General features: G+C 46.7%; 1 protein-coding gene across 1 annotated transcript in view; it reads left to right on the top strand.

The window, feature by feature from the left end:
• The window catches only part of camsap3 (calmodulin regulated spectrin-associated protein family, member 3), a 208,174-nt gene that overhangs the window by 47,855 nt on the left and 146,562 nt on the right, over nucleotides 1-13,757 (top strand). The window contains exon 2 of the mRNA XM_087983177.1: nucleotides 9,103-9,362. Coding sequence (XP_087839303.1) covers nucleotides 9,103-9,362 — 260 coding nt within the window. The remainder of the gene's footprint in view (nucleotides 1-9,102; nucleotides 9,363-13,757) is intronic.

Below are 13,757 nucleotides of genomic sequence, written 5' to 3'. Positions count from 1 at the left end.
TGAAAAACTGTGTCTTGTGAGCAATCCAGGCAGATCACAGAGTTAAGTAACAAAGGTAAGTAAATAATAGGTAAACAGCGGCAAAAACAAAAACACAGGTACAGGCGAATGTTAAGAGTTTGAGAGTCCATTCAGTATTCTAACAACAGTAGGGTAGAAACTGTTATGAAACCCGCTGGTGCGTGTGTTCAAGCTTCTGTACCTTCTCCCCGATGGTAGAGGTAGAAAAACATTTGAATGCTGGCGGCCTTTCCTTGACAGCGGGAATGGTAGATGGATTCTATAGATGGGAGGTTGGCCTTTGTGGTTGTCTGGGCCGAGTTCACCACTCTCTGCAACTGAATCCAATCTTGAATGGTACTGTTGCCATACCAGGTGGTGATACATCCAGACAGAATGCTCTCGATGGCGCACCTATAAAAGTTGGCAAAGGGTATTCACCGTCATGCCAAATTTCCTCAGCTGCCTGAGGAAGAAGAGACATTGTTGGGCCTTTGTAACCAGTGCGTCCGCATGAAGAGTCCAGGCAAGCTTGTTGTGGACGACCACTCCTAGGAGCTTGACACTCTCCACTCGTTCCATCTCTGTGCTGTTAATGTGCAGGGGGGGCATGAGTAACATCCCACCAAAAGTCAATAATGAGGCATTGAGAGCTAGGTTGTTCACAGCAAAGATGTCAAGTTTTGGAATCACAAGTGCAAGTGAACAGGAACTCCTTTTTTTTGTAATTTCTGTGCTTTCCACTGGCTAGTGAAGTGTTAAAGGCAGACAGGAAGCCCAGAAGCTTGTGTAAACGTTCAGCTTGTTGGATTATCCTGTTGTGATTGTGGGGGTTGGTGTCTGTCAAGATTAGAATGTCCTGGTGTTGACAGACCTGCTTGGGAAACCTGTTGGCCCAGGAACAGGCCCAGAATCAGTGTTTACTCATGGACAGGTTTCCACTCAATGACAATGACTTTTCGAGTAATGACCTGACTCCTAATCTCTCTGCAAAGCTCCTCCTCTCTGCTTGTGTTCTTATTTTGATGATTGGCCGACTGATCATTAACTACTTTGGAAATGGGTTCACTTTTTTTTTGAAACATGACAGCATTGGCCTGTATAGTGTGGCCTATCAGTCAGGCTGGGAATCTGTGGATTAGCTGAACTGACTGAGAAGGTAGCAGTGTTCTTTTCTGACATGCAGTTTTGAAGGCAAGCACTCTGTTAGGCCCCAGTGCTGTGTTCTGGTACTTTAGCCTCTTAGCACATGTTAATTTGAAGCACTGAAACTTTACAGCACGGAAGGTGACTGTTCAGCCTATTGTATCTGTACAAACCTTCTGTAGGCCTGTAGTTACACCATTTCAAGTGTGCATCCAAAGTACTGCTTGTGCTGCCCCTTAAGTAGTGAGTTCCCGATCCCTATCTCCCTCTGGTTCAAAGCAAATTCCATAATTCCCCTTAATCCTTTTTACTAATTACTTTTAAATCTGTTCCCTTGGTTAATGATCTCTGCGCTAAAGGAAATAATCCTTCCACCATATTCTGCTCTATCCAGGCCACTCCATTTTATACAGTATGCCTCTATTAAATCTCCCACCAGTTCCAAACCGCTGTTCAAAAGAAAGCACACCCTGGTTTATTTTCTCTTCGAATTACAGAATCCCTATAGTGTAGGGAAACAGGCCACTCAGCCCACTGAGTCCATGCCAGCACTCCAGAGGGCAGCCCACCAGACACACCCCATCCCCGTAACCCATGGTTAACCCATCTAGCCTGCACGGCCCTGGACACTATGGGAAATTTTAGCATGGTCAATCGACCTAACCTGCACGTCATAGAGATGTACAGCACGGAAACAGACCCTTCGGTCCAACCCGTCCATGCCGACCAGATATCCCAATCCAATCTAGTCCCAACTACCAGCACTTGGCCCATATCCCTCCAAACCCTTCCTATTCGTATACCATTCCAAATGCCTCTTAAATGTTGCAATTGTACCAGCCTCTGCCGCTTCCTCTGGCAGCTCATTCCATACACCTCTGCGTGAAAAAGGTGCCCCTTTCGTCTCCTTTATATCTTTCTCCTCTCCCCCTAAACCTATGCCCTCTAGTTCTGGACTCCCTGACCCCAGGGAAAAGACTTTGTCTATTCATCCTATCCATGTCCTTCATAGTTTTGTAAACCTCTATAAGGTCACCCCTCAGCCTCCGAAGCTTCGGGGAAAACAGCCCCAGCCTCTTCAGCCTCTCCCTATAACTCAAACCCACCAATCCTGGCAACATCCTGGTAAATCTTTTCTGAATCCTTTCAAGTTTCACAGTACCCTTCCGAAGGGTCTTTGGATTGGGGGGAGGGGGGGGAAGAAACCCAGGCATGCACTGGGAGTGTGTGCAAACTCCACACAGACAATCATCCAGAGGGTGGAATTGAACCCAGTCCCTGGCATTGGGAGGCGGCTGTGCTAACCACTGAGCCACAGTGCCATCCTAGTTAGCTGAATGCCCCATTCCTGGCCACTCCCTCTGAACTCTATACTGCTCCCTTTCCACGTGACTCCTGTCCTGTAACGGGTTGTTAGAATGCTGCTCCATACTCTGGCTGAGCTACGTTACAACAACTACTTAGAGCCTTGAACATAATAGAGCGTGTCAAAGTGCTTCACAAGAGCATCAAATAATCATGACACAGAATCACTTGGGTAATGGTGACCAACAGGAGGTCAGTTTGAGCGAGGGTCTTGATGGTCAAAAGCAGGCTGAGGGGTTTAGAAGTCGGTTTTGTAGCTTGGAGGTCTAAAGCAAGGGTTGCTCAAGGTGGGGCCCAGTGTCAGGTGGGGGCAGCTGTCACAAAGGGTTTGAGGTGATTACAGAGTTTAGCGTGGGGCAAAGTAGCAGAAACATTTGAGAAACCAAGGTTAGGATCTCAAAATTGAGGTGTCGCTTGATTTGGGACCCCAAGCAAATCCAAGAACGTGCGTGTCGGGGACACTGGGCGTTTCAGGAGAGGTAGCTGAGCTCTGAATGACCTTCAGTTCCTGGAGGATAGAATGTGGCAGAGCAGCTGGGAATATGTCGGGATAGAGATGGATAAAGGGCTTCTTCCGAAGAGATGCTGGAATGATCTGCTTTATTGGCTTGCGACTTCCTGCGTTACAACGCTGAGTTGAATAAAAGCAGCTACCAGAAGGACGTGGGTGGTGTGGAACACATTCCCCAGGATGTTGCTTGGCCTGGAGGGTTTCGGTTATGAGGAGAGATTGGATAAACTTGGGGGGCTGAGGGCCGACCTGATAGAGGTCTACAAAGTTATGAGAGGCGCAGATAGGAGTGGATAGTCAGAGGCCAAATCCCCAGGTGAAAAGGTCAGCAACAAGAGGGCACAGGTTCAAGGCGAGAAGGGGAAGGTTTAGCAGGGGGAAGTGCGTGGAAGATGTTTCACCCAGAAGGTGGTGGGTGCCTGGAACGCGGTGCCAGTGACGGTGGTGGAAGCAGACACAGTAGCCACGTTTAAGGTATATCTTGATAGACACGTGAACGGGAGGCAAACTGAGGGATGGAAACTGGGTAAGGGCAATAATTAGTAGGTCTCAATACGGATTAGGAATTGGTGCAGGCTTCATGGGCTGAAGGGCCTGTTCCTGTGCTGTTTTGAATTGTAACATCATCATCATCACCCCAATCGCAGGATTGCGGAATTAACTCCGAGAATCTGAAGTGTAATAGATGTAGGAATGAAGCGTTAAGTCTCATATCTGTCTGTTTCTGTAATGTCAGTTTTTGACCCGGTTAAGATTTTTTTTCTCTATTTCCTGTCCTGCTTTCGTTCAGCTATTGGGACCGGAATTCCATTTATAGGCAACAGGACAATTATTGGGAAATGTGTATGCGAATACAATTTAGTTAATCTTTTATGTCATTAATAATTGATGCTAGATCAATTGTTAGTTCTGGAACAGATGTTGTTTTGTTGGTTAACTCTGGGTAATATGGGGCTATGGTCAATACATCGTGTTAAGTGGCTGATCAGCCATGATCCAGTAAAATGGTGGGATCAGCTTGAGGGGCTGAATGGTCTTCTCCTCCTCCTCCTCCTCCTCCTCCCAGCAATTTGTTCAAGCTCTGATAGAAGTCTGATTTAAATGAGTGAGAAAATTCTATTGACAGGGGTGGCACGGTGGCTCAGTGGTTAACACTGCTGCCTTACAGCGCCAGAGACCTGGGTTCAATTCTAGCCTCTGGCGACTGTGTCTGTGTAGAGTTTGTACATTCTCCCCGTGTCTGCGTGGGTTTCCTCCCACAGTCCAAAGATGTGCAGGTTAGGATGAATTGGCCATGATAAATTGCCCAGTGTTCAGGGATGTATAGGTTAGGTACATTAGTCAGAGGTAAATATAGGATAATAGGGTTGGGGAATAGGTTTGTATGAGTTACTTTTCGGAGGGTCAGTATGGACTTGTTGGGCTGAAGGGCCTGCTTCCACACTGTAGGGATTCTATTCTGACCACCTTGTCTGGTGGTCAAGACATATACAACTTATCTATGCATAGCAAGATCCCACTGGATAATATTGTTGATTTGATTCTATGTTTATTGAGAATAATTGTCGAGAATCACTACTCCTCCTTGTCTTTTCTTCCTGAACTCCTATGTATCCAATTGTAGGTGGTTAGTGGTGTGAATAAACTTCAAGACATCTGTCTCAACAGGAACCCAGTCTTTGTGGTGCATGCGCATCATATTGGCCGTGGGTAATTGTCTCAAGAAACCTTGTTGGATCATTTAAGTTTAATGTTGTGGTAGCTCAGAAACCCTACTGGCCAGAGTTTAAAATTGGGATTGCTGAATGTTTTTAGGGCTCTGGGTTTCCCTGAAGGTTGACAGATGTTCCACAAGGAGTTAGGTGGGACGGTTGTAGCATGTCTTAAGAGGAGGGAGTGCCTGTCAGATCGGTAGCTGATCATATAACTGCAGCTGGCCTTGTGTCCACGTGGGTTAACAGGACTGGGTTAACTCACTAATGGAGCAGCTTGTTTCTTTTATTCTGGAATGGCTTGTGGCAGTAGGCACTGGCGAGGGGTTGAATCAGCAAGGGAAATCTTCACAGACGCAGCTGCTGGTAATCCCAGCCCCACTGAGATCTGAAGTGATAGCTAGCTGCTGTGAACACTAACTGATTTCACAGCTTCTTCCACTTTGGCCTTTCCCCAGGCAACTTTCTCCTTCGCTTCCCATCACCACCCCCCAACCCCCAGGGGTGGGTGTTCCACATCACGGACACTACACTATTCTGCCTGATTGCTTGTGTGTGTGTGTATCTGTGCATGGCAGGGAGATAGAGAGAGAGAGAGCCCAATGACTGAGGCAGAAGGCTGACCTTACCCCTCCCCCTGCCGTAAAACAGTCTGCCCTCTGTTTGGAGGATCTGGATAGATTAGGGTTTGCCAAACCAGCTCAAAGAGAGGGAAATACCTTGAATTTCTCTCTCCACCTCCGTTCTCAAAATACTTTGCCACCAAATGTGAGGTGTAGTCAGTGTTGAAGTGAAGGAAACGTACAGCAGTTTGGCACACAGCAAGATTCCATGGCGTGTTATGATCAGACCAGCATCTGTTTGTCGTGAGGTTTATTTGGAGTGATGGTGATTGGATGGACATTTCTCTTTGGAACTTCTGGGCCCACTTGAGAGCAGAGTAGGGACTTGGGTTTCGTGTCTTTTGATCTTGTGTTTTTCTGGAGTACTACATACAGCTTTGATCCATCGTTTCACCCCCTTTTTTTGGATAAGGATGCAGTTACACTCGAACCAGTTCAGCGAAGGCTCACTTGAGTCATTCCTGGTCTTTTCGTTTTTCTTAACTATTCATTCAGCGGATGAGGGTGTCACTGGCCAGGCCCAGCATGTATTCCCCATCCCTAATTATCCAGAGGACAGTCAGAGTCAACCACATTACTGTGGGTCTGGAGTCACATGTAGACCACCTAAGGATGGCAGTTTCCTTCTTTATAGGACATTAGTGAACAGATGGGTTTTTCTGACAATCGGCAATGAATTCATGGTTGTCATTCGGTTCTTAATTGCAGACTTTCTTACTGAACTGAAATTCCATCCGGGTCCCTAGAACATGACCTTGGTCTCTGGATTAACAATTTGGTGACAATGCCACTAGGCCATTGCCTCTCTTATGGGTCTGGGCCTATATCTGAGCACGCTCAGTCTGTATCTGTCAGAGCTGAGAAGGACTGAGAGCGCGATCCTATCAAGACAAGATCCTGAGGGGAATTGACAGCAAGAATAATTTGGGCAATCTCTCCTCATGGGAAAGACTACAATCTGGGAATACCATTCTAAAGTTAAGCAGTCTACACTTTCAGATGGAATTGAGGAGAATTTTTTTTTATTCTGAGGTGGATGGTTAGTGAATTCTGTTCCTCAGCACTGGCGGCTGGGTCACACTGTGTTACTGCGTAGATCCCATTCTCGGCATGGGGTAGATGACTAAGGCAATTAGATGAAGTTGCACAAGGTATAAAGGTATCCAACTCCCCTTCAGTTACACGCTGCGTTGTGGAGTGTGTTTAGTCAGTCAGTTGTATGTATCCAAAGTGCAGTAACATCAATAAGCCCAGAACCCAGACTAGATACAGATCTGTGCTGTTACCACAGTGTAAATGGTGAGTGTTAATAACTTTCAAGACCTCTGACTCAATAAGAATCCAGACTTTGTGACATGTGTAACATGGGGATATTGTACCAGTAGTGAGATTTATCCTGATGAACTGCCAGGTCATTAAATTTATTCAGGGCAGCATTCAGATGTTGATGGAGCAGAGAGTCAGGATTATAATGGGAGTAACAAGGGAGCTTGAGTCTAGATGTGTCATGGTGTTGTGGAATGGTGGGGGCCCAATGCTGAGAGCTGGAATCTCTGGCAGTGCTGTACTCCCTTAGTACTGCGCTGGTGGGTCAGTCTGGGTTACCTGCTTACGTTCCTGGAGTGGGACCTGAACCTGCAACCTTGGGTGTGAGGGTGCTGCCCATTGAGTGAAACGATTTTCCTTGTCTGCGTCAGTCTTGAGTCTTGTTAACTGGAGTCTCTCAGGCATATCCTGTAGAATGGCATAGCACAGGAGGAGTCCGTTCGGTCCGTTGTCTCTGTGTCAACCCCAGCAGGAGTATGTCATTCACCCCATTCTCCTCTTCCTCTCCCCCCTGTTGCTGTGTACGTATTGTGCTTCCATTTTTTAAATCGAAACTCCTTTCTAGAAAGTAATTGTGAAGCTGTTTCTGCCATCACCCTTTCAGCTAACGCATTGCGGATTGTTAAAGCTTGCTGAGTTTTATTTTTAAATTTGATTTTGCAATGCGCTCTCTTATGCCTCTATTAATGCTGTTCGATGATCATCTGAGGGAAGATGTTCCCTTTCAGTCATGGCCGACTGATCCGTGAGCACGTTAAGTCTGATCTCTCTCCCTCTCCCCTCTCCTCTCTCTCTCTCAATCTCTCTCTCTCTCTCAATCTCTCTCTCTCTCTCTCTCTCTCTCTCTCTCTCTCTCTCTCTCTCTCTCTCTCTCTCAATCTCTCTCTCAATCTCTCTCTCTCTCTCTCTCTCTCTCTCTCTCTCTCTGTGTCTGTCTCCTCTCTCTTTTTCTCTTTCACCTGTCTCCCAACCCCCCCACCCTTGTTGTGCTCTCCTTTTAAACCCAGCAATGCCTTGTGCTTTGCCAGGTTAATCTTTGCTGCGATTGACATCTGATCTCGCACCACCTTGACTGTTGGTCAACCATTCAGGCACTCGTTCCTCGATAGCCTGGCACTTGGAAGGACATGTATTTCTATAGCGCTTATCCTGTTTCCCGCAATGTTCCTGAGAGCTTCCCATTGGCTGTTGCTGTCGTCAAATGGTTTATGCACAGCATGATCCCACTTTGGGAAACTGAAGACCAGATTATGGTCTGACTGTAGCCTATTTCCTGCTCCCTGCTTATGTTTAGTAAAATAGTGAGGAGATAATCTCTCTCATTACTGGTTGAGCGACCAAGGTGGACAAGGACTAATTTTCCCTCTTGTGTGCTTGAGATATTTAACAATTTGAGGTTTGCTGTGCATGTTCACTGGTCCCTTTAAGACCCACGAAGTTGTGAGCAGATCTTAAAGAGACTGCCAGGATGATAAACCGGCCATTGAAGCATTTAGAATTCCCCTTCCTGCTTCTCTTCAAATCGGGGTTGAGAGTTCAGTTCCTTTCATTCCATGTCTGCAAGCAAATGAGACTTGGGGTTTTTAATTTTGATGTTACATTGTGAACACAGCCCAGTCCATCACCTGAGCCAATGTTCCATCCATTGACTCCGTCTATATTTCCCGCTGCCTCAGACAGTATAATCAAAGACTACTCCCACCCTGGTAATAATCGCTTAATCATTAGAGTCATCGCGATGTACAGCATGGAAACAGACCCTTCGGTCCAACATGTCCATGCTGACCAGAACGCCTCCAACCTCTTCTGTCAGACAGAGGATACAAAAGTTTAAACATGCGTAACAATAGATCCAAGACCAGCTTCCTCCCTGCTTATTGTTAGACTTCTGAATGTGTATCTCAAATTTCAAATCTATTGTTGATCCTGCTTTTTACGCCCCACCTTTGTAGTCATAACATTGTATTCCTCACTCTGTATGGTATGATCTGCCTGTGTTACATGCAAAGCAGAACTTGTCGCAATATCTAGGTTCATGTGACGATAATAAATCGAATCAAATTTGAAAGAGAACACCTCTGACAGTGCTCTGCACTGGCTTGGTCCTGGATGAGTCTGTTAGCTGAGTTTATGCGACCAAGTCACTGGTGAGACTTGATCCCATTAAGTTGTAACTCCGGAGGTGAGTGTGCTCCCCTCTGTACCTCAGCTGATATACACTTGCACGCACACCCCCCCGGTAGGCATCCATGTCCACCAATTGGGTTCTTATTTTGGGGGGGGGTTGTGGTGTGGTTGGAGAGAGAGAGACCACAAGTTTTTAAATGAAACATACTGTTGGAAAAGAGGATCTGAGAATGGGAAATCGAGGGGTTTACATTTAATTTATTATTTTTTTTGTTTGTCTGGTTCTTTCCAGAGAATGTTCCGGATGAGCTGAGGGAGCCGTTTTACACAGACCAATATGACCAGGAGCACATCAAACCGCCGGTCATCCGTCTGCTGCTTTCCTCGGACATCTACTGCCGGGTCTGCGGCCAGATCGTACCGCACGATGAGGCCAGCCCACCTCAGGACAACATGGCTGTCCTACAGGCTCTGTCACGGAAAGGACTCCAGGTGAAGGACCAGGAGGCGGTGGTGACTGAGGCTGACCTCCGCAAGAAACCCATCAAAATGGTGAGCTTCAACGGGGTGGATTTGAGCCCAGCTTGCGCCTCCTTCAGGTCAGAGTTGCGTGTTGCATTTGGGCACACTGAATTCACCATGGTCCTGTCAAAGCCATTGGTACATGGGGAGGCAGCGGTCATGTCACTGGGCGGTGGCAATCCAGAACGATTGAGGTTCATGGAACGGTGTGTGGACCCAGGGTGGCTGGTGGGATTTTGGATGTTAATTCTCTTCAGGTTGTAAGTTTGCTCGCTGAGCTGGAAGGTTTGCTCTCAGACATTTCGACACAGTGCTCGGTAACATCCATCAGTGAGCCTCTGGTGAAGCGCTGGTGTTCTGTCACGCTTTCTGTTTATGTCACTTCTGTCTGTCGGGGGCAACGTGCGTTATTTATATTAGTGTCTGGGATGTGTTTTGTCTCTCATTGGACAATGTGGAATTTGCAGAGGCCTGGAAATGATGTACAACTGGTTTGTGTTCCCGATGGAGATTAAGCTCGATGCCCATGGGAACAGATCCCAATTTGGGCATGCTAGTGGGATACATGGGGTGAACCATTGGAGAGGGTGGGGAGGAGCGGAGCAGACCATTGGAGAAGCGGAGTAGGGCAGAGCAGACCATTGGAGAGGGCAGGGCGGGGCAGAGTGAACCATTGGAGAGACCTGGGGGGGGGGCAGGAAGGGGTTTGTCAGGGCGGACCATTGGAGAGGGTGGGGGGGGTGGGGCGGACCAATGGAGAGGGTGGGGGAGTGGACCATTGGAGAGGGTGGGGCCGGGTGTACTGTTGGAGAGGGTGGGGCAGGAAAGGCTGGACCACTGGAGATGACAGGGTGGGTCAGGGCAGGGTAGACCACTGGCGAGAGCGCAGTGGAGTGGGGTGGGTGTCCATTGGAGAACGTATAATTGCCAGCTCTCTGTTTTGTTTAGCCAAGGCTGTAGATTTGAACCTGTTGGGGGGGGAGCTGTGTCTGGTCAGTGGGTTTGGGAGTGTGGCCATAATGGGTCGGTCTCGAGGCTGTGGTGTGGAGGTGATTGTTGGTGAGCGTGTCCGTTAACAAGTCGAGCCACCTGGACTGGCAAAACGGTCAGAACGTGTCGAAAAAGATGTCCAGCTAAATCTTGGCGAGTTTCTGGTTTGTCAAGATGAGTAACTCGAATGTACAGTTAACTTGTTTTCAAGTAGATAATGATTAAGTGTGGAATTTGAGAGACCAGCTGTGGTGTGTGTAATAGAATTGAAGCAATTTTTGTCTTGTTTTAGCTTCTAGGTGAGTGTTAGCTGTGTAGAAGGCAATTTTTTTTGCACCATCGTTCAGCTAAAAACGTTAGCACCGATGGTACCAGACCCACCAGTCGCGGGTGCCTCTTGTGTGGGAATCCTGATCTAACCTGTGCATGTCCCTAACACCTGTCACTGTAGCATAGACACCAGGAGCCTGATCAAACGCAACCGGGTTGGAGAATCCTGAATCAGCAGAATTAGAGTTTATTGTCGTGAGTGCTCAAGTACAGGGATACGGGAGTACAGTGATAAGCTTACAATGTCACTGTACACGGTACGAAGGACCTAGGTACAAAATCTTAAGTAAAATGTAGAAAAATTAAAGAAATACTGAGGAACCTCAATTATCTGAATATCAGATTATCCGGCAAGATTGTAAGGTCCCAATGCTTGGCTAAACTACGTTATCCGGCATTCAATTATCTGGAATTACTGAATGAAATACTGCCTGTCTGTGTTCTTCGGATAATCGAGGTTCCTCTGTAAGTGAAAAGTTGAATGTTGCAGTTCTTGTTATTGTAAAGTAGTGAATAAGAAATCAAGTTAAAAGTTCCACATTACAGAAGAGAGGCGAATCTGGAGAGGACCTTGCATTGCCAAAGTGCCTCTCGTGACCTTTTCAATGTCCTGAGGTCCTTCCCATCCACAAAATAATTCCTGCAATGTCACAAGCACAGAAATGAATTTAAGTATCTCGTCACTTCTTGTGTGAGGGTGCTACCCAGTAGGTAATCTGGCCTTGGGAATGGTGCCGGACCGCCTGGGGTAATGCCCCCTGCTGTTTGACCGTGTGCCATAGGAGCTTTTTATGAGATGCACAAAAACTCCTCTGTTCATAACACAGTCTCCATCACTGCTTTGAAGATGTTGCCAGAGTTGGAGGGTTTGAGCTAGAGGAAGAGGTTGAACAGGCTGGGGCTGTTTTCCTTGGAGCATCGGAGGCTGAGGGGTCATCTTATAGAGGTTTATAAAATCATGAGGGGCATGGATAGGATAAGTAGGCAAAGTCTTTTCCCTGAGGTGGGGGAGTCCAGAACTAGAGGGCATAGGTTTAGGGTGAGAGGGGAAAGATATAAAAGAGACCTAAGGGGTAAATTCTTTACGCAGAAGGTGGTGTGTGTATGGAATGAGCTGCCAGAGGATATGGTACAATTGCAAGATTTAAGAGGCATTTGAATGGATATATGAATAGGAAGGGTTTGGAGGGATATGGACCGGGTGCTGGCAGGTGGGACTAGATTGGGTTGGGATATCTGGTCGGCATGGACGGGTTGGACCGAAGGGTCTGTTTCCGTGCTGTACATCTCTATGACTCTATAACCGATCCCTCGACCAACACCTAAACTGATTTATCTGTTCATAGTCATAGAGTCATACAGCACAGAAACAGACCCTTCAGTCCAAGCAGTCCATGCCGACCATAGTCCCAACATAGACTAGTCTCGCATGCCTGCTCCTGGCCCATATCCCTATAAACCTTTCCCTATTCATGAACTTATCCAAATATCTTTTCAATGTTGTAACTGTACTCACTTCCTCTGGAAGTTCATTTCACACGTGTGTAAAAAAAAAGTCCCGTATTTTCTTTTCACAGCTTTCTTCCCTTGCCTTGAACATATGCCCCTTTTTGTTTGGAACTCCCCAGCCCACGGGAAAACATCCTTGCTATTCTCCTCATCTGTGCCCCTGCTGATTTTATAAACCTCTATAAGGTTGTTCCCTCAGCCTTCTGCGCTCCAGTGAAAAAAAAGTCCCAGACTTTCCAGTCTATTTTTATATCTCAAACTCCGGTGGTCATCAGAACCTGCTCTGGGTAAACAGGATTTACTCCAGTTACTTTCTAATTCACCTGCTCAGGGATTCCATTGCCCAGCTCTGGAGCAGGCAGGACTTGAACTTTGGCCTCCTGGTTTAGAGGTAGGGATGCTACCCACTGGCCACAGGAGCCCCTAACCATGTTTCTTGTGTTAGGTAGGACTTAAATTAGCTGCAAGGCACTTTGTGACATTTTGGTAGTTGTCTGAGTTGCTGTATGAACGCAAATCCTGACTCAACATAGAGTCCTAGAGCACGGAAACAGACCCTTTGGTCCATGCCGACCATAGTCCCAAACTAAACTAGTCCCATCTGCCTGCTCCTGACCCTATCCCACCAAACCTTTCCTATTCACGCACTTATCCAAATGGTTTAGGGACATGTTGGATGTTGGTTTGGGGAAGTGACATATCTATCCATCTGATGCTCTGGCAATATTTCTCTCTCTTTCAATTTACCCAACTCTTAGTTGTCGCTTTTCTTCCAAATTGTATTTGTTCTCCGTCTGAACTGCAAAGATTCTCAAAAAGACAATTCACCTGGAATAGATTTGGGTCAAGGTTCAAATTTTTATCCACCAGATCAAATATTTAATGGGACTTTTAATTCTGAACTCCTGAGCATTGCAGCTTTAAGAGGTGTTGCCAAATCTTCATTTGACGGGAAAACAATAGTTAATAATTATAATTTCAGCCTCCAACCTTTCTAAGTTGTGGGACAAGTTATTTGAAGGTCAGGAAGTGGGGGTTGTTTTATGTTTGGCTCGGGACTGCAGGAGCACAGCCAGGAACTGTTCTGCTGGAATCAGTAATAAAACAAGCCATGGGGACCCATAATGATGTGGCACACAGAATTAAGCGAGTGTTGCATGACTGATTTTCTCCCCCCCCACCACCTCAAAATCAATTGTGCAAAGTCACCCAGATGAATCTAACCATTTTTCAACGATAATTGTAGTGTCGCAAGAAGGGGGGGGAGTGGATGAAAGATTTGCATTTATGTAGCACCTGTCACAACCTCAGGATGCCCCCACTGGGTGAAATGTCACCGAATGTGTCCATTGTTCTGGAGCTGTGAAATCTTTTGACATGGCACCACCCCCCCAGGCTCACCCCTCAAGGTTTTGTCAAGTGACTGACTGACTCGCCGTGTTTATTATCAGGTCGTTTCGAGCTGCTGGGTTTAATTTAGGTGGGTCTGCTTCTCATTCAAAGAAAATGTTCAGTGTGGTTTGAAGTCGAAAGTAAACATGGCTCCATATGTTTGCAGCTTTTCTTTTTCTCTTTTCTCTTTTTTTCTCTCCTTTT

The sequence above is a fragment of the Chiloscyllium plagiosum genome, unplaced genomic scaffold (assembly GCF_037043375.1).
Source record: "Chiloscyllium plagiosum isolate Xiang-an unplaced genomic scaffold, Cpla_swu_hap1 HiC_scaffold_45, whole genome shotgun sequence".
Taxonomy (NCBI): domain Eukaryota; kingdom Metazoa; phylum Chordata; class Chondrichthyes; order Orectolobiformes; family Hemiscylliidae; genus Chiloscyllium; species Chiloscyllium plagiosum.
This window is presented reverse-complemented; position numbering and strand designations above follow the sequence as displayed.